General features: G+C 33.2%; 2 protein-coding genes, 1 non-coding gene and 2 pseudogenes across 3 annotated transcripts; 3 read left to right on the forward strand and 2 right to left on the reverse strand.

The window, feature by feature from the left end:
* Positions 1-527: 527 nt before the first annotated feature.
* LOC120139910 (cytochrome P450 704C1-like) lies at positions 528-4,107 on the reverse strand. The gene is made up of 5 exons (XM_039155009.1): positions 3,721-4,107; positions 3,423-3,635; positions 1,433-1,717; positions 1,024-1,359; positions 528-948 (listed from the first exon to the last, which is right to left on the reverse strand). Exons 1-5 carry the CDS (start codon positions 4,072-4,074, stop codon positions 562-564), a joined length of 1,575 nt encoding a protein of 524 aa, XP_039010940.1. The 5' UTR covers positions 4,075-4,107; the 3' UTR covers positions 528-561.
* Positions 4,108-8,311: 4,204 nt separating this feature from the next.
* On the forward strand, positions 8,312-10,624 carry LOC120140033 (probable aminotransferase ACS12). Its single transcript, XM_039155095.1, has 4 exons — positions 8,312-8,794; positions 8,883-9,017; positions 9,501-9,661; positions 9,751-10,624. The coding sequence occupies exons 1-4, from the start codon at positions 8,438-8,440 to the stop codon at positions 10,598-10,600; spliced, it is 1,503 nt and encodes a 500-aa protein (XP_039011026.1). The 5' UTR covers positions 8,312-8,437; the 3' UTR covers positions 10,601-10,624.
* Positions 10,625-10,974: 350 nt separating this feature from the next.
* LOC120140066 lies at positions 10,975-11,080 on the forward strand. Its single transcript, XR_005517697.1, has one exon. It is a non-coding gene; the product is annotated as a U6 spliceosomal RNA (small nuclear RNA).
* Positions 11,081-13,245: 2,165 nt separating this feature from the next.
* Positions 13,246-16,902, forward strand: LOC120140028 (annotated as a pseudogene).
* Positions 16,903-21,079: 4,177 nt separating this feature from the next.
* LOC120139915 lies at positions 21,080-22,114 on the reverse strand (annotated as a pseudogene).
* Between the last annotated feature and the right edge of the window lie 2,466 nt (positions 22,115-24,580).

Consider the following 24,580-nt stretch of genomic DNA (forward strand, 5'->3'; position numbering starts at 1 on the left):
TTTCTTAAAAATTCCCAAATATTACAAACGAGAGAATCAAATATTATCAACGGGTACAATAGGTGTTATTGTAATCATTGTAGGTATCACGACCATGCGATAACGGTTCTGGACGACATCAAAATTATTATATAACGGCTACTATTCCGATAACATAAGTGAATTTAAATAGTTTTATATTAAGACGAAAATGATGAAAACTAAATTATAAAATTTTTGAGTCAAAATAATAAAGTGTCAATGAAGTTTTGATTTTGAGTTTGAGTGGAGTAAAATAGACTTGAAAGAAATATTTCATTTTATTTTATTTTTACATTTTTGTATTTTTATAATTTATCTTTTATTTTATTTTATAAATTTAAATACGGAAAATATTAAATTATTAATTTTATTTAAAAGTAAATTTTATAATTAAAATAATTAAATAAAATATACTTACATATGTTCATTCCATTTTTATTAAGCTTATTTCAATTTCAATTGTACAAAAGTTTATTAATATGAACATTTCACTGCAAAACAGGCAAAGGAAAGACCAACATTTCCAAGCTCACAGTTTGGTTAGGTCCTGGGAAACGCATACACATTGAGCCCCTCAGCCATGTGAAGGGTGAACATGGTTCGATACTTAGCCTCCTTCGACTCATCGACAAGTCGGAATCGGAAGAAGTAAAGGAGAACGGCAGACATGATTTTCATTTGACGGTATGCAAATTCCTTTCCCAGGCAGATGCGAGGCCCAGCCTGAAATGCGGTGAACTTAAAAGGGCTCTCCGGACGGAAATGGCCGTTATCATCGAGCCATCTTTCGGGCCGATATTCGACAGCATCTTCTCCCCAGACATATGTCATTCTTCCCATGGCATAGGCCATGTAATTTATCCCATCTCCTTTCTTTACTTTAAAACCATCAGGCAGAACATCATCCTCTGCCGAAAACTTACCATCCTGCATTCGGAATCGAAGCGGATTAATGTTATTTTTTTTTCGAGGCAAACGAAAGTGCTTTTATGGAAATATTACCACAGGAACTGCAGGATAAAGTCGAAGTGTCTCGGTTATCGCCGCGTGAAGATAATGCATCTTGTCTAATGCTTCATCCGTCATCAACCTCGAAAATTCATCAGCACACATGTTATCCTTAGCTCGTGTCACGTCCCAAACTTCCTCGACGACCTTGTCCCAAACACCGGGATGTTTGAGAAGCACGTAGAAGAACCAAGAGAGTGTGCTTGCTGATGTATCTTTGCCTGCTATCATGAAATTGAGAATTATATCTCTCAAATATCGATCATTCATGTTCTCAGGGTCCCTCTTGCTCTCCATCAAGAACCTTGACAAGATGTCTTCCTTGTCTCTCTGCTCACACTAGGAATAATTACTTAACAAGTTTCACAAGTTACCATTAGTGGCGGAAATGGAATTTACTCACCACAAGCTTTTCGTCTTCCATCTGCTCTCTCTTCCGTTGAATCAACTCGAAAATGAAGTCATCTATGATCTTGACGTTTCTCTTAAGATCGGCTTCCATTCCTATATTGAGAAACCTCTTAACTTTCCATAGCACATCAACGTATCTCCAAAACACAATGACGTTAGAGTCGTCGAAAGCCTTGGCGAATCGGTTTGCTGACTCGACAGAACCCGAGAGCGAGTTTAACTCAACTCCAAACCCCACCTTGAAAATCGAATCTAAAGCCGATTTCATGAACAGATCCTGCAAAGAATGCCGAATTTGGAAACAAAAAGTTACTACAAGCAAGAATCAATCATAATTTGTTGTATTTCTATGGAATCTCCTCCGCACACTCAAACGTCCATAGAATTCCTTCGTAATAGAACTCTGGAGTGAACATCATCTGAGAAAGGATCTAAAAGACCTTGTATCTCTCGATAAATCACGACTATTAACATGACCTTCGACAAGTATGTTATGTCGAAATCAAAATCAATTAATATATGATCACATCAATTAAGCTTGTCATTAAACCTGTTAACCTACGAACAACTATCATTATGGTACGTCTTACATTAACACTAAGAATCATTATAAAAATCCCAACCAAGGCTGAGAGATGAATATGAAAGACTTTATTCAAGTTGGTCTCAAAAAATGTGCAGATCCTATGCTACTTTTAAAAATGAGTCTTTATAATATTTTATAATAAAGAATAATTTGTCAAATTTGAAATTATAAGAGATCTACGATAATTTTTTTATACTATAGGTCTGTTTCTTTCACTGAAAACGTTTACCGGAAAATGAATTACATTTTCTGAAAAACATTTTCTGGAAAACGTTTTACGATATTGTTTAAACACTTTTTCCACTAGTTGGTGAATTTTTTAGAAATTATTTATTACAAATATTAAATACAATAAATAATATTATTATCATAAAACTTAATATTATCATTTTTAAAATATTAAAAAATTATTTATTATTAAAATATTGTTTTTATAATTTTATTAATAAAAATATTAATATTGGTATATTTTATTGAAATAAAAATATTATAAATTATATTAATTATTTATTAAAGTAATAGTGATATTATATTTTAAAAATAATAATTACTATATTTTAAATATATTTATTAAAATATTATTAGATTATTAGATTAATATTAAATATATAAATAATATTATTCATTATTAATAATTTAATAATATTAGTATATGAAATTAATAAATAATATAAATTTTATTAATAATTTATTATATATTATTAAAATAAAAATATAATATAATATATTATTATAATATAATTGATTATTTTATTATAATATTAAAAATATTATATTATATTATTAGAAATATTAATAAATATATTTTAAATATTTTAATAATTAATATTTTGATTAAAATGATATTAAAATATTTTATTAATATTAAATTCATAAAATAAAATTATTTTGAGTATTTATTCTATGAAGTGAAAAATTCGGAAAATGACTTACGAAAAATCAGACCGTAAGTCATTTTCCAGAAGACACAAAAGAAATTCTGTTAATCAAGAAAATATTTTACGTTGACCAACTAGTTTTCCTCTAACCAAATACTGAAAAATGATGAAAATATTTTTCGGAAAACGTTTTATGTGAAACAAACAAACCCTAAAATTCATCATAGAAACAATTGAAGATAATGTCAAAATCTTAATTTGCAATTTTCTTTATCACTTGCTCGAGAATAAAATGAAATTTTTGTTTTCTAAAATGTTGTTAGGACGCAAAATTTATACATAAAAAGCCTAAATGACATTCATATGTAGAAGTCCAAATTATAAGACCCTATGACATGTCAAATGTCACACTCGTATGTAGACGAGCCCCGACTCCATTCACTCTTTAATCCTCTATCTTTTTATGAAAACTTTAAATTTGAACAACGACCAATCATCACCGATCCATTAAAACGAACCTGCAAATCCATAACACGGTTAACTAGAGCCAAAGTGGAAACTTTTGAGACCAATTTTGCAGCATTATCACGAAACACAGCACTACTATAGTCCCTCAAAACTCTGGTCGAGAACTCGTAGCTCGCGAGCTTCCGTTGATGGCGCCATTTCTCACCATCTACAGCAAAGATACCATCACCGAACAGGTCTCTCATTATCTCAATATGGGCACCCTGCATTTCCACAACACCAAAACATCACACACAAAAAAAAAACAGAGCATTAAACGAAAAGGGTTTAAAGATTTAAAGGCTATACCCTTCCATAATTAGGGAAATTGGTCCTTAGTATATACTTGATATTAACAGGATCGGCCGTATAAATCTCGCTATACAACGGCATGATCAGCCTGAAAGTTCGATGATTCTTGGCCAGGGATGTTCCGTAATCAAGGAGTGTGTTGAAGTAAAAGAGTTGGTGTAACATTGATCCAGCTATGGGAGGCCGTTTGTCCTTTGATATCAGCTCTGGAACATGGAGCAATAAGAACAGAAGTGCAAATATTAGCAGGAGCAAAGCTAATGCTCCAAGCAGAGCTAGAAAATTTTGGGTTGAAAAGAAAAGGGCTATGAGAAGTAAGAGGAAGGAAGAAGAAAGCAAGAAAGCTGCCATGGATGGCTCAGCCCAGAGGACTTGAGAGATGAGTGTCTGAATTCTCCGTCGAAGAACAAGTTGAATATGAGCCAGAACTTTGTTAATATCGAGGCTGTCGTAGTCAATCACCGATTGTTAATTGGTCAACTTTATATTTAATCACACTGTTATCACTTAGTTATATTTTCGTTATTCAATTATTTTTTAAAATCATATTAAAGAATTAATTTAATATTATTTTTTTAAAAATAACTTAAAATTGTTTTAAAAAATTACATTAAATATGTTGGTAAAAAGTACATTTTTTTAAAAATTTAATTGTATGATATAGTTGTTAAAAATAATTTTAAAAAAATAAAATGTCAATTTTAAACATTATAGTGTAAATTGAATATACTATTTGAATTAAATTTACACTTATTCATATTATAATATTTGAAATATATCAACTTAAACTATAATAAAATTATAAAAAGTATTTATGATAATTCATTAATAATATTTTTATATATGAAATATTTATTAAAAAAATCTTTTATCAATACTTTTCAACATGTCAACTTAAAATTATTACGAAATAATAATTTTTATATTTATTTTAACAATAAAATAATATATATATATATATATAAAGTAAAAAAATCTTTTAAGTTCTATCAATTTATGTTTAACAATTAATTTGAATATTAATAAAAAAACTAATAAATAATTATATATGTATGAATACTATTTAAAAATCAATTAAAATTAAATAATTGAGGATAAAAATATAATTTCACCCCAAAAGTGATTTTTCACAAAATCATTCCCAAAATCACCTTTATATTATATTTTAATTTCGTTTTGACCATCTACTGTAAGAAAAAAAGAAGTTAAACTACTAACATAATTTTTTTTTTATTTTTTAATAATGATGTAACATTACTTTATATTAATATGTCAGCATCATCATTAATTTTTTATGACGGATGATTAAAATATAAATAAAATATAATTTTAAATATAATTTTAAAAAAATAGTTAAAATAATTCAAATAAAATTAAAGTGATAATCGAGTAAATAAATATATAGTTTATCCATAGTTAATATCTCCTTAGCCGCCCGAACCTTTATTGTAGACTTGGTGACAAGTGAGTGAGTCACGACTTTGGATTGTTTGACTTTTTAGCTATAAGGATACAAAATTTTTGCGTGGTGTAAAACACGATTACATTCGATTCCAAAAAATGATTTTTAAAATTTAATGTTAATCGAGTTAAATTAGATTTTAATTTCAGATTTTGAGTCTAATTTGATTTTAATAATTTTACAATTTAGTTTTTGATTTCTTTTTTTTAAAGGTTTTTTAAGTTTTTTTTACTAAATCGGACACTGTTAGATCATTATAAATACCCATGTAACTTCAATTCGCTTTCATGGAAACTATTTTTTTAAATTTATTCTATTAACTTTACATGGTTTCGTATTTCTTTTATTGCTCATAGTTTTAAGTTCATTTTTTATCAAATTTAATCTACACGCTTCACTAACAATATAGAATTTTTATATAACTTTAATTCTTATTATTAATAGAAATTTTGTTATTTTTGTAATTTCGTCCTATTTTAATCAATTTGATCCTTTGTTGATTTTTTTGTAATTTTTTCTTCTCATCAATTCTTTTAACTCTTTCGTACTCACATCAATAATTTATCTCAAAAATATATTATTTAAAGATAGCATTATAAATATATTTTATAATTTTAAATATTATTTGGTTTATTAAATACCATAACAAATCTTACTTACATATGTGAAAAAGAACATGAAAAAAATATATGAATATCTTATATGATTAGTGAAATTCATTTAAATTGAAGCCAATATATATCATAACATTATAAAATAATTATAATTAATTTTAAAGAGAAACTTGAACAATTCGACTCGAGTCAAATTTCATAAACTTGGTTTAACTCGAAAAATTTTCAAATAAGTTTTGAATCATAAAATATGACTCATCAACTCGACTAAATTAAAATATTTTTACTCGAATCGACTCAACTTGATCTAATACTCACTTTTAATACTCAACTTGATTTAACTACTCAACAATATTGTATATGTTCTACAGATTCTCAATAATTTGACAATGAAAGCTCAGTACCCTTGCAGTCTCTAGTACTTGAACTTAAGACCTCTTCAGATAACAGTGGTGGATCTAGAAATTTAAGATTAGAGGTCCAAAAATTTAATAATATTATTTTAAAAAATTGTGTACGTTAATTTTCTTCTTTTTTTACTCGTTCATTTAATATATTAAATTAAATTCAATAGGTTTTTCAAAATAATGAGTATGCAATTGAACCTTTCAAAGGCTTCATATATCCGTCACTAATAGGTAACAACCATTCTTTTAAATATTAAGATAATTTAGTTTGTGCAATTAGTTTACGTGTGTATGTGTGTGTCCTTATACATCGATCATCCTTGGGATCATAATAGGTTTAGGGATATGAAGTTTTCACTTATATGATCATGATATATTCTTTTGCAAAAGATAAAATAAAAAATATTTTTTAATGTTTTATTATATAGTTATTTTGACATTTATTCTTATAGAGTATTTTGACTTTTAACATTTTATTTCAGAGTAAAATGGTTTTTTCGTGGATGGATATCGTTAGTCAACAAATGATTAATACTCTAAAATAGGAACAATTTTGTTGTAAAATGAAATATTGGGAGCCAAAATGTTAAAAAAAATAAAATAAAGATTAAAGTAATTATTTAATCAAATATTTGAAGCCTTTCTATCCTAAAATAAAATATTAAGTGTCAAAATACTTAAAAAAATAAATCAATATAATTTTTAGTCAAACATTAATGAATTTTTTTTATATTATACCTTTACAAAATTAAATCGCAATAAGCTTAATTGGTTTCCTTGTAACCATTAGAATCATCGTGTAGCTCTAGCGTTGTAAATGAGACGAAACATATCGTAAGTTATTCGAGTTTGATTTGGTTAAAATTTAATCACCACTTGAATCGGTTGGATTTGAATTAAACTCCAACTCGACTCGAGTTCTTAACAAGCCGAAGCGAGCTACTTGATATTCGACTCGAAAAGTTAGCGAACAACTCGAAAAAATAATATTTTAAAATTTTATTATTAATAATATTGAAATTTTGCTTAATTTCAAAAAAAATAATAATAAGTGTTCAAACTATACTTAAAGTTAACTTTTGGTGCCTAAAGAATTTTTCATTAAAAATAGTGCATAACATTTTCTCCGTTACACTTTTAGGTACCTATCGTTAAAAAATTCGTTAAGTGACACATATCATATTTATATTTAAAAAAATTAAATGATATTGTATTTTAAATTATTTTTAAATAATATAAATATGACACATGTCATTTAACGATATTTTCTTTAACAGTATATCTTAAAATTATAACTGAAAAAACATTAAATATATATTTTTTAAAAATTCTTTAATCACAAAAAATAGTTTTGAATATAATTTGTACATTTATTTTTGCTTAATCGTTTTCCGTAACTTAAATATCTTACCTGAGAAATTTCCCCGTACAATTCAAGGTCAAGAAAAGAATATGATAAATTACATCTAAGTCACTTTATTACAAGTTTGATAATAAACAAATTATTTTAAAAACAATTATTCAATTAAAATATTATTAGATGTTAAAATTAGGAGAAATGTTTAATATAGTATGTATAACAACATTTTTAATCCTTAAAAGTTATATATTTTTATCAATTTTATCATAATTTGAAACAATGCAATAAATTCAACTTTTCATTTTTTTGAATTTCATCAATTTAATATTTTATGATATTTTCAAACCAAACGAGTCCATCGAATCAAGACAGTAATTGGATAATTACATTCTTTCATAACGTAATAATAAGTTATTGTCAAACCGTTGTTATATCATGAAAGTAATATAATACTTATGGTAGAAGAATAATGACTAAAATGTAATTTTTAAAATAAAAAAATATATAAATTTTAAGGATTAAAGTGATTATTATATCAATCAACACCCTTATTTCATATAATATTTGACGACTGACTTTAGTTTGTAATATTTTTAATTAAGACCTATTTATATAACTTTGAGAGGAAAAATGACATATTTGTTATGGAAGAAACAATTAAGTGACCTTGATTGTAATTTACCCAAAAAAATTTGAAGACGAAAGCACAAATCACATTATCTATTTGTTCCCTCCGTCTCTGAAGTCTAAACCACCAAACCTAAATCTTCCCAATTGGCCATCACTTCCCACAAACATTGTCGTCTCGGGTGGGTCATGACCCTGACCCGCTACATTCAATACCCGAAATCCCACCGGAGCCGCCGCCGCCATGCGCCTCGTAGTACCTCTCCAAGGCGTGGTCCAAGGAAGAGGAGGACTAATCTTGGGCTCTCTTATCCCATGCGCTCTCTTTTACTTCCTCCAACTCTACCTTAAACGACACCGTTCTCCTCCTTCTCCGTCCGCCTCCTCGCAGAACCTGGCGGAGATGACCCGAACTTCTTCACGCTCCAATTTGCTCTCACGCGGCTCCATCGGACCAGTTCGGATATCTTCTTTGGCCGCTTCCATTTCTAAACCCAACGACTCGCCCTATTATATCGGGTTGGATAAGGCCACGGAGGATCCGTACGACAGATTTGGTAATCCAGATGGGGTTATCCAACTCGGCTTGTCAGAGAATAGGGTGAGTATTTGCTTTTAAACATGGTTCTTTTGCGTGGCCTATACATGTATTGATTATTTCTTGTTTCTTTTAAAAATTTCTTTTACAGTTGTGTTTTGATTTAATTGAGAAATGGATGTTGGAAAACTTGACCGATTCGATTAGGGGAAGAGATGGGGATGATTTGAGCATTAGCGGGATTGCCTCTTACCAGCCTTTGGATGGAACAATGGAGCTCAAAATGGTAATCTCTATAATTCATCATCTTTTGGTTTTATTGAATAATTAAATGGGCTATAAGTTTCTGTTGCTTTTTGGGGTGAATTTGATATCTGATGGTGAATTACCTGTTGTCAGTTTCCCGGTGAAATTGCTAGTTTGCCGGTCAAACTGGTGAAATTTATCACATTTAAAGTGATTAAACTTAATTGGTTTAAGAGTTTAAGAATCAGAGATGTTATGAACTTATTATAATAAGATTTTCTTTGCTTGGCTTTAAACCGGTGAATGTCGTCAAAATACTTCCGACTATAGTTCTTTTTAAATGTGAGGTACATGGTCTGGGTTGCGAGATGTGGAGCTACGAAAGAAGCTGCATGGTTTAGTAGTTTATACCTTTTTTGGCATCACTTTCATCACCAATCATAGTTGGAATGCCAAATGCCTTCTAGACTCTCTGGTTCTATTTCTTTTTGTATTTATTCCGGATTTTTTTTTATATTTACAGGCTATGGCAGATTTTATGTCACATGTTATGGGAGGAGCTGTCTCATTTGAACCGTCGCAAATGGTTTTAACTGCTGGTGCGACTCCTGCAATTGAGACATTATGCTTCTGCTTGGCAGATCATGGGAATGCATTTCTTGTTCCCACACCTTACTATCCTGGGTAACTCTTTGACCTTCATTCCAAGAGTTTGTATTACTACAAATACTCCGTGGTCCCATTGATTTAACTAGGAAGAAAAATGTCTTCAGTTTTGACAGGGACATGAAATGGCGAACAGGAGTGGAATTAATACCTGTCCATTGTCGGAGCACTGACAATTTCATGTTAAGTATCAGTGCGCTTGATCAAGCATTCAACCAGACAAGGAAGCGTGGAACAAAGATTCGGGGAATTCTCCTTTCAAACCCTGCAAATCCTGTTGGCAACCTACTTTCTCGGGAGATGCTTTGTGATCTGTTGGACTTTGCTCGAGAAAAGAACATCCATATCATATCGGATGAAATATTCGCAGGCTCTATTTACGGGAACGAAGAGTTTGTCAGCATTGCTGATGTTCTTGATTCAGAGGATTTCGATAAAAGCAGGGTTCATATTGTTTATGGGCTATCAAAGGACCTCTCTCTTCCAGGATTTCGAGTCGGAGTGATCTATTCTTTTAATGAGAATGTATTGGCTGCTGCTAGAAAGTTAACTAGGTTTTCTTCTATTTCGGCCCCAACCCAAAGACTGCTAGTTTCAATGCTGTCGGATGCAAGATTCATCGAGGAATATATGGAGACCAATAAAAAGAGGATACGGAATATGCATGATTTATTTGTGTCTGGTTTGGAAGGATTAGGTATTAGATGTGCAGATAGCAGTGCTGGCTTGTATTGTTGGGCTGATATGAGCAAATTAATCCCCTCTTATGGTGAGAAAGGGGAACTTGAGCTATGGGATAAGCTATTAAATGTGGCTAAGATCAATGTGACTCCTGGTTCAGCTTGCCACTGCATAGAACCAGGATGGTTCCGGTGCTGTTTCACAACCTTGGATAAGGAGGATATTCCTGTAGTTATGGAAAGGATCCGAAAAGTTACCGATTCCCGAGCATCATGAAGTTGAAAATGCTAAAAGTCTTTCTAAAATCACAATCAGTTTGCAGGTGCAGTTGCAGTTGCAAGTGCATTGATCATTGATTTCTGTTTGATGCCGATGGAGATTCTTCCTGTGGTTGACAATTTCTGGAAAATGATGCTTCCTTGAATCAATGCGATGGCAGTTCCAATTCCAAAGGCAAAGATAGTAAAGCACAACATCCACATGAGGTCTTTCCTTGACAAGTCACTCATGTGTAGGACATTTGAACACCACACATTACTTGATTTCCAAATAGATCTCTTATTTTTTCTTTCTTTCTTTTTTACAAATTTTATGATTTCCACATACATATGTGATCAACTTTAATTTTTTTAATCAACTTATTGAATAATATATTTATAATTAGTGCAATTAGTATAACGGGAACGATTCAGAGATGATTAGCATGGCTCCTACATAAGGATGACACGTACAAATCGAGAAATAGTTGAAAATAATAATTAAATTATAGAAACTATTTAATAATTAAAATAAATCATAATTGAACATTTCTTAGGTTTTTTTACTCAAATATCACCTTTAAAAAATAATACCTAAAGTAACATCATTTTCGTATTACTTCTTAGATTGACAATTTTTTTTTGCGCTACGTAGGGTAAAGGCAAAGATAGTAAAAAAATATTAAGATTGGATAAAAAAAATCGGTCAAAATAAAAGGAAAATGGACAAAATATATAAATAAATTTTAAGAATTTTATCAAAAATAAGAAAAACGTAATATGTTTTATGCATGATCATGAGTTAAACGACATCGACGACACGCATATTGATCTTATCTTCAAACACTCATTGAGCGTATGTTTAAAAGTTTATATTTAAACAAGAATTTATACTAAAACAATGTGAGATTTGAAAATCTCATGGTCAAACATTTTGATTTTAAACTATTAAAGATATATTTTAAATTTGATCAGACCTATATCAATACGATAGTTAAAGTCAGTTTTGAATACTGACATTCATAAGGTAACAACAGACAGAGTTCAAGACCTAAGTTTGATTAAGTTCAAAACAATAGCTCAAAATCAGTAACTTTAGCATGAGATTTTCGAATCTTACATCGTTTAGATATATTTTTTTTAAGTTTTTAAATATAATCTTTTAAACATGTATTTATTGAACGATTGAAGCCAAGACTTATATATATATGTCATAGTTATATATATGTCTTTCACATATACCGTACCGTAATTTATAATAAAAAAATCTGTAATTTTTACATTTTAAATATTTTTTATCTTTTATTTTGTCCAATAATAACGTCACGTGAACAAAAATATCTCTGATGTGGGTATAAAAGAGTACTAATATGAAAAATAAACTAAAATGATGATATTGTGAATATTAATTTTTAAAGATAATATTTTAATAAAATTGGGGTTCGATATTACAGTGTTGGTGTCATTTTCCCCTTTGTTAGACTTTCATAGTGTTTTCAAATTTCAAAACGTGATGGATATGAGGATTTTTTTTCTAGTTTTCTAATTAAATAAATCTATTAATATTATTAATTTAATAAGAAACATGTTAAGAGTGGAATTAAATTCGCATACTATTAAAACGTTAGTTTTTTTGAATTAGGATTAAATTAAAAATATATAAATTTTGAAGGTTAAATTTATTATTAAACTAATTTTATTAATTGTCACGTTCCAAAGAAAGAGGATTACTTAGTTAATTTTTAAAAAGTGATTGATTATTCTGTAACTTTTCATAATTGAGTAACTTAAAAGAAAACGACTTATAGTCAGGGGAACTATTATCGTATTTTATCCTAAAGTCTTATCATTCAAAAAAAACTCCCATAAAGCCTGGTAATGGGAAATTAACGAATATGAAACGTTGGATCCAAAGTAGAAAAAGAAAGAAAAAGAAATCAAACGGTGCATACTGATAGATGTGATTTGAAATTCAAATCCGCTCGATTCCTACTCAATTTGCTTCTTCATTCTTCATTTTGCTGCAAATCCAATATTGATATCATTTTTTTTAACAAAAACGATCCATCGAAAGCAATTTTGAATTTCAAATCACATCTATCAGTATGCACCGTTTGATTTCTTTTTCTTTCTTTTCTACATTCCTAAAGTCTCTCTTGCTTAAGGTTCGTCTCCTCTTTGCTTTCTTTTATATTTCAATTTATTGCTATATTTGGCCGACGAGTAATGTAGGAATACTACTTTGTATCAGCTGATTCTGAATTTTTTGGCGATTAATACGTTATAATTTTGAATAAATCACGACTGTCTGTTGGCTGAAGCAATTTTGTTAATATTTACCTCCGGTTTTAGGTCTAAGCTTTGGAACTTGCAAATGATCTTTTTATTTTGTATGGTAACAAGTTGATGGAATTGGAGTAAACTGATGGTCATGGATCGAGTGTCATCAATTGTCATTTTCTATTTTCTTTGACATTTTCATCCTAATATCTTATCTCTAAGCAGTTCCTACTTCCTATTAAAATTTTATTTCAACTACGATTTAGTATAAAACCGATGCAGATTCAGAGTCCTGTATACTAAATATGTGGATGATTTTGACAGATTCTTAAGTTAAGCTTTGAACTTTAAAGTATTGCAAGCATTCATTTTCAAAGCTTTAACTTATCTACTTGGTGACTGCAACTTGTGTATAATTTTGGATGTCTTTTGATTTCTGAGTATTTTCTTTTGGCAGGAATTGTTCAACATGTCTACTCCACAAAGCGAGCCACTTCTTCAAGTGGAAACAACATGTGCCCTTCTATATGAACTTCAGGTATCATTGAACATCATTCACAATGGTTACCTTGTATTTTCTTTATTAGTCAGATGATAAATTTGTACCTTCCTATTTTAATTTTAAAACTTGAATATAATCTAATACATACTTTGATGATCCATTGAGAAAATTAGATAATTTGGGATGAAGTGGGTGAGACAGATGCTAACAGGGATGAAATGCTGCTTGAGCTTGAATTTAGAGTGCCTGGAAGTATACAGAAAAAAGGTGGATCAGGCAAATCGCTGTAGAGCTCAGCTCAGATAGACAATTGCCGACTCTGAAACTGAACTTGTGGCCATCTGTTTAGCAATGGATGAGAGGCTAGTGCATATTAGGCAGGTCAAAATGAAGGATAACAAATCCTGTAATCCTGGATAAATTTTTTCCCTTTAGATTGAACTTTTTACTGATCTTATTGTTCACAAATTTTCAGTCAGATCAAAATGATGGAAGTTTGAAGGAGGAGCTAAGCAAAATTTTTCCTCAATTGGAGGAAATGAAGAAAAGGAAGATTGAAAGAAGAAATCAAATCGTACAAGTTTTACAGCAAATACAAATTATCACAAATGAGATTTGTGAATCAGCCAAATCAATTTGTTCTTAAACAATTATGGATGAAAGTGACATATCCTTAAGGAAACTTGAAGAATTGTTCAGACAACTCAATGAATTTCAAAAAGAAAAGGTTAGGCTTTTATTTTCCAATTCTTTATTGATTCAACCTCATTATAACAAATGTTTATCTTTTCTATGTTATTTTCTTTCTTGTGAAGAATGATCGTCTGAAGCAGGTTGAGGACCACCTTAGCGTGTTGAACTCACTCTGCTTGGTGATGGGCATGGATTTCAAGCTCATGTTTACTGAGTTTCATCCTAGTTTAAGTTACTCAGAAGGATTTAGGAGTGTTAGCAACATAACAATTGAATAGTTGGCTACATTGATTAAAAAGTTACAGGAAGTTAAGATACAGAGAATACAAAGGGTAAAATTATTAATTTCTGCATTTCTGTGCATTGCAAAATCCATCTCCATTCTCTCTGACTACAACATAATTCCTTGACCCATGGCAGCTACAAGATCTTGCTACTACTATGTTGGAATTATGGAATCTGATGGATACACCTATTGAGGAGCAACAAATGTTTCAGAATGTTACGTGTAATATAGATGCTTCAAAGCATGAAATTACTGAACCCAACACGCTCTCTATGGATTTCATCAAATATGTTAGTGATACATGTTTAAACGCAAAGCTCACTGATTTTATCTAGGATTTATAAATATTTGAAAGTAGTAAAGTGCAGGTTGAGGCAGAAGTTTCTTGGTTGGAAGAGTTGAAGTGTAGCAAAATGAAAGAGCTTGTCTGAAGAAGAGATTAGAGCTAGACGAGATCTGTAGAAAGACACATCTGGTTGTTTCACAAAGTGTGATCGAAGATGCCATCAAAACTTTTGAGTCTGGTAAATACATATGCTATATTACTGTTAGCAAACTCTCAATTCCACTCCTTATGCTACTGAATATCATTCATACTTTTCATATGTAGGGGTTGTTGATGCCGCTAACATATTAGAACAAATTGAACTTCAAATTCCTAAGTTCAAAGAGGAAGTTTTTAGCAGGAAATAAATGCTTGAAAGGGTGGGAACATGGTTGATGGCATATGATGAGGAGTGTTAGCTTGAGGAATATAATAAGGTGGGCGTTCTTTATCTCTTGTTGTATAGGATTTTGATCTTTAGTATGGTTTCCTAGCTTAAATGTTTGTTATCCAACAAGATGAAAACTATATAATGCGGGAAAAGGTGCTCATCTTACACTCAAGCGTGCTGAAAGCTCGTTCTCCGGTTAATAAACTTCCAGGTAATTAATACATTCTAGATAAAAGGTTGAGAAATGTAAGCTTTCACATTACTTAGCAGGGCTGGTTGTTATGAATTTCACATTATTCGAGGTTCTTATGATCCTATCAATCATTTCTACCTGTTTTGATTAGAATAAGTCAACACAGTGTTGAAGTTATTTTATAATATTAACCCAGGAATGGTGGAGGCGTTGGTTTCAAAGACTATGGCGTGAGAGAAAGAGACATGGGTCGAATTTTTATTTGATGGTGTCAATATTCTGATAATGTACAACCTAAACCTTTATGACAATAGAGAGAGAAGTTGCTTACACTTTTGGAATATAACTGAACCTTTTTAACACTATTCAAATTTGTTTTTTAACTTAGCACATCTATTGATCCCACTGACCCCGATAGTTTACCCCCACACATCTACATGGTTCGTGACTCTTCGAGAGATGAGGACCAACTGCAGAACCCGATCATAAGTGAAAAGACCCGAGCGAGGCACCAAGTGAGCAGCCGAGAGATGTTTTTCTGACGGCGGTGGCTGAGGTTCAGCCTCGCCAATCCCCGTGAGGGTGTTGTGCTGGAACTATCAAGGGCTTGGGAACCCATCGACAATTCGGGAGCTACGAAGAATTATCTCCAAAAAGGAACCTCTGTTTGCTTTTGTTTCGGAAACCAAACTAGGAAGAATAAAGTTGAGTCCATAAGACTTGCTACTCGGATGTATGGTTGCTTTGCGGTTGATCGATCGGATGATTGTGTAGGACTTTTGTTGTTTTGGAAGGAGGGAATAATTGTTTCGCTGAAGAGTTATTCTAGTCTCCACATTGACGTGGAAGTTAGATGAAGGAGCATTTATTTAGATTTACGAGCTTCTATGGACGAAGCGCTTGGGCAGATAAGAGACACAACGTGAGATGATTACACACCTGTCCTCCACTTCTTCACTCTCATGATGCATGGGAGGGGATTTCAACGAGATTCTTCATCCGTCAGAGAAAATGGGAGGTCGAAGACGGGCTAGAGTGCACCTGGAAGAATTCCAACGGTGTCTTTGAAATGCAGATTTATGGGACAATTGGCCCAAAGATGGTTGGTTTACATGGGCGGGTGGAACTTGAGCTTATACATTTGTGCAAGAACGCATTGATAGGGTAGTGGCCAGGAACGATTGGCGGCTTATGTTTCTCGGGTGCTCAGTCTCTACGTTCCCAACTGCTTGTTCAGACTATTGTGGTCTTCTCCTAAGCTTGGAAAGCGTTGCTCCTAGTCGATCCTACAGAGATGATTATTTTAAATTCAACGCGTGTTAGGCAAGTGAGGAACGAAGAATAAAGATGATTCATTCTCGAGCAAGATCAAAAAGTGGGTGAAAAACTTGGGAGGTGACAGAGGTTGCGAAAGGGGCAGGCTAAGAGGGATGAGAGGCATCTCCGAGATCGAATTCTTCACTTAGATTTGGCTCAGGTCTCAGAAACTGTTTGTGAGCAACGATGCAAGGCCATAGCAGAGCTTAAGAAGCTCATCGATAAGGATGAATCCTATTGGCATCAGAGATCTCGGGTTGCTTGGCTGAAAGATGAGGACAGAAACTCAACCTTCTTCCACGCGAGAGCGAATAGACGACAAAAGAAGAATTAGATTGAGGGTTTAGAGAGTAAGAGTGGTGCTTGGTGTGATCAGTTGGAGGGCACTTTTTATGTTACTACTAGCTACTTCACCTCTCTCTTCCGGCCTTCAGGTGTTGCGCCCGTCGAGGAGATCCTGCAGGCCATCGATCGTTGCGTGATGCCAATGGACAATGAGATGCTCAACCGTAACTTCACCTCTAAGGAAGTCATCCAAGCCTTTTCACAAATCAACCCTTCCAAAGCTCCATGTAATGATAGTTTGTCCAGTCACTTTTTCCGTTGTTTTTGGGATATTGTTGGTAATGATTTTGTTGAACTCTGTTTGAACTTGTTGAATGGTCATTCAAACTTTGATGTAGTTAATCGAACTATTATTGTGTTTTTTCCCAAGATAGTAAGTTCAATTTCATTGAAAATTTTTCGACCGATAAACCTGTGCTCGATCATTTATAAGGTAGTGTCAAAAGCCATTGTTAATCAATTAAAACATTTGATGCTTGTTTGCATTGCTGAAAATCAATATGCTTTTGTCCCGGGTAGGCGCATTTCAGATAACTTCCTAGTCGCCCATGAGCTTATTCATTACCTCAAAGATTCTAAAAATGGTCCTAATAAGGGGGTTGCTATTAAACTTGATATGAAAAAAGCTTACGATATGGTTGAATGAGATTTTGTTCTTCATGTCATGCTTCGTATGAGGTTTAATGAATTTTGTTAATATTATACGTAAGTGCATTAGCATTGTTTCTTTTCTAATTAGGATTAATGGTGTTTTGTCTGGTCCCTTCACCTTGGAATGGGACTCCGACAAGGTGATCCATTGTCCCCCATATGTTTTATTTTATGCAAAAGGACTTTCAGCTAGCCTAAATGCCTTTAAGTTATTCCTACTTTATGCCGCAAGAAGGAAAATTGAAAGTCCCTGTGTGCAAAACAAAACAAATATAGGACAATGGATCACCTTGCCGGAGTCCCTTTTCTGTGGTAAAGGGATCGGACAAAGCACCATTAATCCTAAATTGAAAAGAAACAGTGTTAATACACTTATGTATAAGATTAACAAAAGATTCATAAGCATCATGAATAACAAAATCTCATTCAACCCTATCGTAAGTTTTTTCCATATCAAGTTTAATAGCAATCCCCTTATTATGACCATTTTTAGAACCTTTGAGGTAATGAATAAGCTCATGGACGATTAGGAAGTTATCCGAAATGCGCCTACCCGGGACGCACATTGATTTTCAGCAATACAAACAGACATCAAAGGTTTTAATCGATTAACTATGGCTTTCGACTACCTATAAATGATCGAGCAAAGGCTTATCGGTCGAAAGTTTTTCATTGAAATTTGACTAACCATTCAACAAATCATTACCAACAATATCCCAAAAACAGCGAAAAAAAGTGACCGGACAAACCTTCATGGCTGCTTTGGAAGGGTTGATTTGTGAAAAGGCTTGGATGACTTACTCGGAGGTGAAGTTGCGGCTGAACATCTTGTTGTCCAATGGCATCACACAACGATCGATGGCCCGTAGGATCTCCTCGTCGGGCTCAGCACCTAAAGATCACAAGAGAGAGGTGAAGTAGCTAGTAGCGACATCGAAAATGCCTCCAACTGATCATACCATCTTTCAGCCTCACGTGGAAGAAAGTTGAGTTCCTGTCCCCATCTTTCAGCCAAGCAACCCGAGATCTCGGAAGTTATAAGCTTCATCTTATTGTTAAGCTCCGCCATGGCCTTGCAGTTACTCACTAACAATGTCCGAGACCTGAGCTAAATATAAGAAGAATTCGATCTCGGAGACGCCTCTCATCCCTCTTAGCCTGTAACCTCTTCCATCTCCCAAGTTTGTCACCCACTTTTTTAACTTGCTCGAGAAGGAATCGTCTTTATTCTCCCATATCGATCGGACAATGTTCCCACATTATCAATGCGTTTCCAAGCTTAGGAGAAATCACAATGGACTGAACAAGCAGTCGGGACCATAAAAACTGAGCACCCGAGAAACATAAGTCGCCAATCGTCTTGGTCACTACCTTTTAAATGTGTTCTTGTACAAATGTATAAGCTCGAGTTCCACCCGTCCATGTAAACCAACCATCATTGGGCCGGATGTCCCATAAATCTGCATTTCGAAGACGCCGTTGGAATTTTTCCATATGCACTCTAGCCCATTTTCGACCTCCGTTCTTCTCTGACGGATGAAGAATCTCGTGAAATCCCCTCTCATGCACCGTAGGAGTGAAGAAGTGGAGGACAAGTGTGTAATCGTCTCTCAGTTGCGTCTCTTATCTCCCAAGCACTTCGACCATAGAAGCCCATAAATCTAAACAAGTGCTCCTTCCATCTAACCTCCATGTTAATGTGGAGACTAGAATAGCTCTTCAGCGAAACAATGATTCCCTCTTCCAAAGCAACAAAAGTCCTACACAGTCATTCGATCAGTCAACCGCAAAATAACCATGCATCCGAGTGGCAAGTCTTATGGACTCGACTTTATTCTTCCTAAGTTTGGTTTCCAAAACAAAAGCGAGCAGCGTGTCCTTTTCGGAGATAATTCTTCGTAGTTCCCGAACTGTCGATGGGTTCCCAAAGCCCTCGACAGTTCCAGCATAACACCTTCACGGGGATTGGCGGGGCTGAACCTCAGCCATCGCCGTTAGATAAACATCTCGAATTCATAGCTGACATTGTAGTGTTCATATCATGTCGTAACGTTTTCCTGAACTTCTTCTTTCCTTTGCTAGATTCAATTCTTTTCCTTTTTCTTAAGCTCGAGGACCCCACATCAGCATGCATACTTTGGATTGGGTTATGCGGTTTGTCCTCATCTCTCGAAAGAGTCAACGAACCAAGTAGATGTGCGGGGGTAAACTATCGGTGACTAGAATCCCCATGGTTCGGGAGATGTTCTCACCATCTCTTCCACTGTACAAAAAACACTACATGCTAATGATCTTTCGTATACTACTCCGTTGAAGACAATGTCTCTGGTTGACGAAGAGAATATATCCCCGAAGGCAATGCCTATGACAACCATGACTCCAGTTTCAACGTGTCAGTTTCTATGCAAATGGCCATCAGTTGCGTCTCTTATCTCCCAAGTACTTCGACCATAGAAGCCCATAAATCTAAACAAGTGCTCCTTCCATCTAACCTCCATGTTAATGTGGAGACTAGAATAGCTCTTCAGCGAAACAATGATTCCCTCCTTCCAAAGCAACAAAAGTCCTACACAGTCATTCGATCGGTCAACCGCAAAATAACCATGCATCCGAGTGGCAAGTCTTATGGACTCGACTTTATTCTTCCTAAGTTTGGTTTCCAAAACAAAAGCAAGCAGCGTGTCCTTTTCGAAGATAATTCTTCGTAGTTCCCGAACTGTCGATGGGTTCCCAAGCCCTCGACAGTTCCAGCATAACACCTTCACGGGGATTGGCGGGGCTGAACCTCAGCCATCGCCGTTAGATAAACATCTCGAATTCATAGCTGACATTGTAGCGTTCATATCCTGTCGTAACGTTTTCCTGAACTTCTTCTTTCCTTTGCTAGATTCACCTCTTTTCCTTTTTCTTGAGCTCGAGGACCCTACATCAGCATGCATACTTTGGATTGGGTTCTGCGGTTTGTCCTCATCTCTCGAAAGAGTCACGAACCAAGTAGATGTGCGGGGGTAAACTATCGGTGACTAGAATCCCCATTGGTTCGGGAGATGTTCTCACCCATCTCTTCCACTGTACAAAAAACACTACATGCTAATGATCTTTCGTATACTACTCCGTTGAAGACAATGTCTCCGGTTGACGAAGAGAATATATCCCCGAAGGCAATGCCTATGACAACCATGACTCCAGTTTCAACGGTGTCAGTTTCTATGCAAATGGCCATGACTCTGGCTCCACTAATACCTTTCTGTACTACTACCACTACTTCTGCAACCAAGGCAGTCCAAGAAATTCACGGAGAGATCGAGCAATCGTTCGAGGAAATATGGTTTGCTTTTGTGGTTTTCGAAACACAAGTAACATCACTAGTACAAGTATGATGTATAGAAACATCTATTGAATTGAAACTGAATCAAATTAGTTTTTTTATTTGCCAAGGGGAAAAGTCAATTATAGATTTGGATGTTCTACTGTGCAAGTACAAAATAAAACTAAAACCAACTACTAGTGTGGGAAATCGCAAACTAAAGAGCCTATAACCAACTACTCGAGCTACATCAGAGAAACTAAAACTAGAGATCCCCGAAAGGAGAAAGTGAGGCCTATTTATGAATCTGCAACGGTAACCTCCACCTCGACACCAGGTTCAATGGTGATGGATTGTGATCTGCTTGACCACATCGGAAGAGCTGAAGAGATTGATAACTCGCTTGTGAACATGGAGCTCAAATCGATCCCATGTGTTTGTTCCTGCAAAGCACACAAACAGTGGACTATCACCAACCGAACCAATGGACAAATCAGAAACCAAGATCCTAACAATTACAATATCATATTCATTCCTGAAGCAGAGGTCATCCGACTAAAGAGAATTCACTGTCACATTTTTAAATTCTATTTGTGTAGGGGAAAACAAGACTATGCAACAAGTATTCAAAGATCCAATTACCAAGACAACTTCAAAATGTTTAAACATGCAAAAAGGGTTGCAAATGACAGTTCTTAATGAACGAATAATTGTTATATGAACCTTCATCATCACGTCATTAATATATATAACATTCCTGGAGTCACATTTTTAAATACAAATTTTCTTCAGTTAATTAATAATTTTATTGTAGTATCGACCGTAAAGTTTTATTCCTGCATCTCATTAAAAATTTCTCAAAAACATTTATGCGAAATCAAGTTATATAAGGTAGAAAATGTAAAAAGCACCTTCACCACATGGAGACTTCCTTGTTGTGATGTGAAGAACCTTGGTAGGCATTCTCACTGGGCCCTTAACCCTATGTCTTTATACTTAGCACCGTAAACCAAATCGGCACAACTATCCATCAAACAGAAACGAGTTAGACTAAGTGAGTGATTATCAATAATCAGACATTCTTGGAGTAACAAAGGGAAACATAATCTTTGAGCACACAAGTTTTCGAGGTTTTTGACATTCTTGGAGGAGAGAGTGATTTGGATCTTGAGAATCTACTCCTGGGGATCCTCCAAACTAGGTTTGGTCGGCTTAATTGCAGCAAACGCCATTGTTCTTAACTCAAGCTGGGATGATCACTTGTAATATAAGTTAATTGGAATTAAATCAGCTAAGAAGAAAAATTTAGCATATTCCATAGAAATAATTATCTAAACCAAAAAGCAAACATTTTTCTTCCAATGTAAAATGATGAGAAATCTAAGTCTCGATATTATGCAATCTTTGTACAAACACAAAAGAAAGAGAGAGAAAGCTGGAAGAAGTGAGGAAGTGGCAACGGAGATTAAAGCTTGGTAGTGGTAGTTCTCTCTTTTCTAAATGGAGATTGATGGAAAATTTTAAAGAGCGGCAGGGGTGGGCTTTATTATTAGCTATAGGGTTTTTGTTTCGGTGGACCAAATGTTTTTCGGGTCGGGTTACTCAACTATAAAGCGAGATTTCTCGATTGGGTACAAATGGGTGAGTTAAATGATTGGATCGATTTTAACAAGAGTAAAGTATACAAATGAATCCCCATAATAATATATTATTTTATTGATCCTCCTAATTATTAAAAATTATAAAATCGTCCTTCGATTATAGGGAGTTACTTTGTTAAGTCTTTCGACTATTAAAAGTTACAAAATAATCACCCAACTAATTATTATGTTCCAAAGTCATCTTTTTTCGTTAAAAAGTAACGGTTGCCTGATCTGGACGTTAACATGTTGACTGATATATGATAGCCGTTTGAGATTATAAGATCATATTTTATCATATCTTAGTCAACATGTTAACGTCAAGCTCAAACTCTAGTTAATTTCTTAAAGAAAAGGACGAGTTTGAAACTAATGAATAATCAAGTGATCATTTTATAACTTTTAATAGTCAAGGGACTAAAAAAATAACTCCCTATAGTCGAGGGACCATTTTGTAACTTTCTATAGTCGATGAACTCGACAAAGTAATATCTTATAGTTAGGGGACCATTCGTGTACTTTACCCTATTAATTATTAAGTTTTAGGCATAATATTAAAATTAGGCTCCAACTTTATCAAAATAGTCATTTTGACATCAATTTTTTTAAGTATTTTGGCCCCCAATGTTTCTTTTTGGGACAAAAGGTCATTATGTGGATAGAAATAATCAATTAACAAACAATTAATGTTCCATAATACGACTTTTATTTATCTTAAAATGAACATTATAGGCCAAAAACACTATAAAAAATTAAAGTAACTATTCAGCCATACATTATGGGCCTTTTTGTCTTAAAATGAAATGTTAGAGGCCAAAATACTATAAAAAAACATATGAACCAGATGACCATTTTGCTAAGCGTTGAGAATTAATTTTGATAATATACCTAAGTTTTAATAATTAAGATTAAAATAAAATACATAAATAATTATAAAATTACATTGAAATATTTTTTTAATTATTACATAAATTGCATCGAAATAAATATATTTATAAAATTATTAATTTTATTCGTTAAAATAAGTTATAATTGAAAATGTATATATAAAGAGTGTATTATTGCAATTATCCTTAAATATATAAGGTATGTTTACATTATTTTTTGGGTCGGTTCAGATCGAGTATTTTTCTCCCTAAATCCGAATCTGGTTGAACCTGAACTTATTCTCTAAAATCATCCGACTCGACCCAACTCAAACTTAAAAAAAAATCAACCCAATAAAATTAGATCAGATTATAATCTGTCTAGTTCGGATCTTGTGTCCATACCTAGATGAGAGATCATCATGGAATCTAAATGTGATGGTGGCCTTGGCAGTGATCATACAAGCCAAACTTTCGGTCTTTTAGGTTGTTCTAATTTCATTTCTCTAGTTGCCCCCTCAAGTTTGGGTAAATAAAAAAATAGATAAACTATACAAATGATCACTAATATTTGAGTGAGTTTTCATTTTTGTCATTGAAGTTTCAAAATTAAAAATTTGATCAATAACGTTATGAATTTATAATAAATCAGTCGCTTTTCGGTCCTTTAGGTTGTTCTAATTTCATTTCTCTAGTTGCCGCCTCAAGTTTGGGTAAATAAAAAAATAGATAAACTATACAAATGATCACTAATATTTTAGTGAGTTTTCATTTTTGTCATTGAAGTTTCAAAATTAAAAATTTGATCAATAACGTTATGGATTTATAATAAATCGGTCGCTCGCCATTAACAATTGTTACTAAATATAGGATGCTAATGTGGCACATTAAATCAGTTGATGTGACGTCGTTTAACCATGTGGGACAACCTAGTTGATTATTTGACTCCAATCCTCTCTCATTTAAGCACCTCTTCTCCTTCCCTTACCTTTTTCCTTTATATCCAATGGCATCATATTGGCATGCCCTTAAAACTCACATTAATCAAAAGAAAATTGTTCATACTTATTTATTTAACTTAATAAATAAACATAAACAAATATTATACAAATGATTCATCGAATGCTTTGTTCATTCACACCCCTAAATTTGATAGGAACTTAAAAGAGTTATTAAATCAAAATATTTGAATCAACTATAACT

Source organism: Hibiscus syriacus, unplaced genomic scaffold, assembly GCF_006381635.1.
Source record: "Hibiscus syriacus cultivar Baekdansim isolate YM2019G1 unplaced genomic scaffold, ASM638163v2 tig00110777_pilon, whole genome shotgun sequence".
Taxonomy (NCBI): Eukaryota; Viridiplantae; Streptophyta; class Magnoliopsida; order Malvales; family Malvaceae; genus Hibiscus; species Hibiscus syriacus.

Coding starts and splice junctions, on each gene's coding strand:
- LOC120139910 (XM_039155009.1), bottom strand. CDS start 4,074: ATGGCAGCTTTCTTGCTTTCTTCTTCCTTCCTCTTACTTCTCATAGCC. Junction 3,636..3,720: donor ATTTCCCTAATTATGGAAGG/GTATAGCCTTTA, acceptor GTGGAAATGCAG/GGTGCCCATATTGAGATAAT. Junction 1,360..1,432: donor TGGAAGACGAAAAGCTTGTG/GTGAGTAAATTC, acceptor TAGTGTGAGCAG/AGAGACAAGGAAGACATCTT.
- LOC120140033 (XM_039155095.1), top strand. CDS start 8,438: ATGCGCCTCGTAGTACCTCTCCAAGGCGTGGTCCAAGGAAGAGGAGGA. Junction 9,018..9,500: donor GAACAATGGAGCTCAAAATG/GTAATCTCTATA, acceptor TTATATTTACAG/GCTATGGCAGATTTTATGTC. Junction 9,662..9,750: donor CCCACACCTTACTATCCTGG/GTAACTCTTTGA, acceptor AAATGTCTTCAG/TTTTGACAGGGACATGAAAT.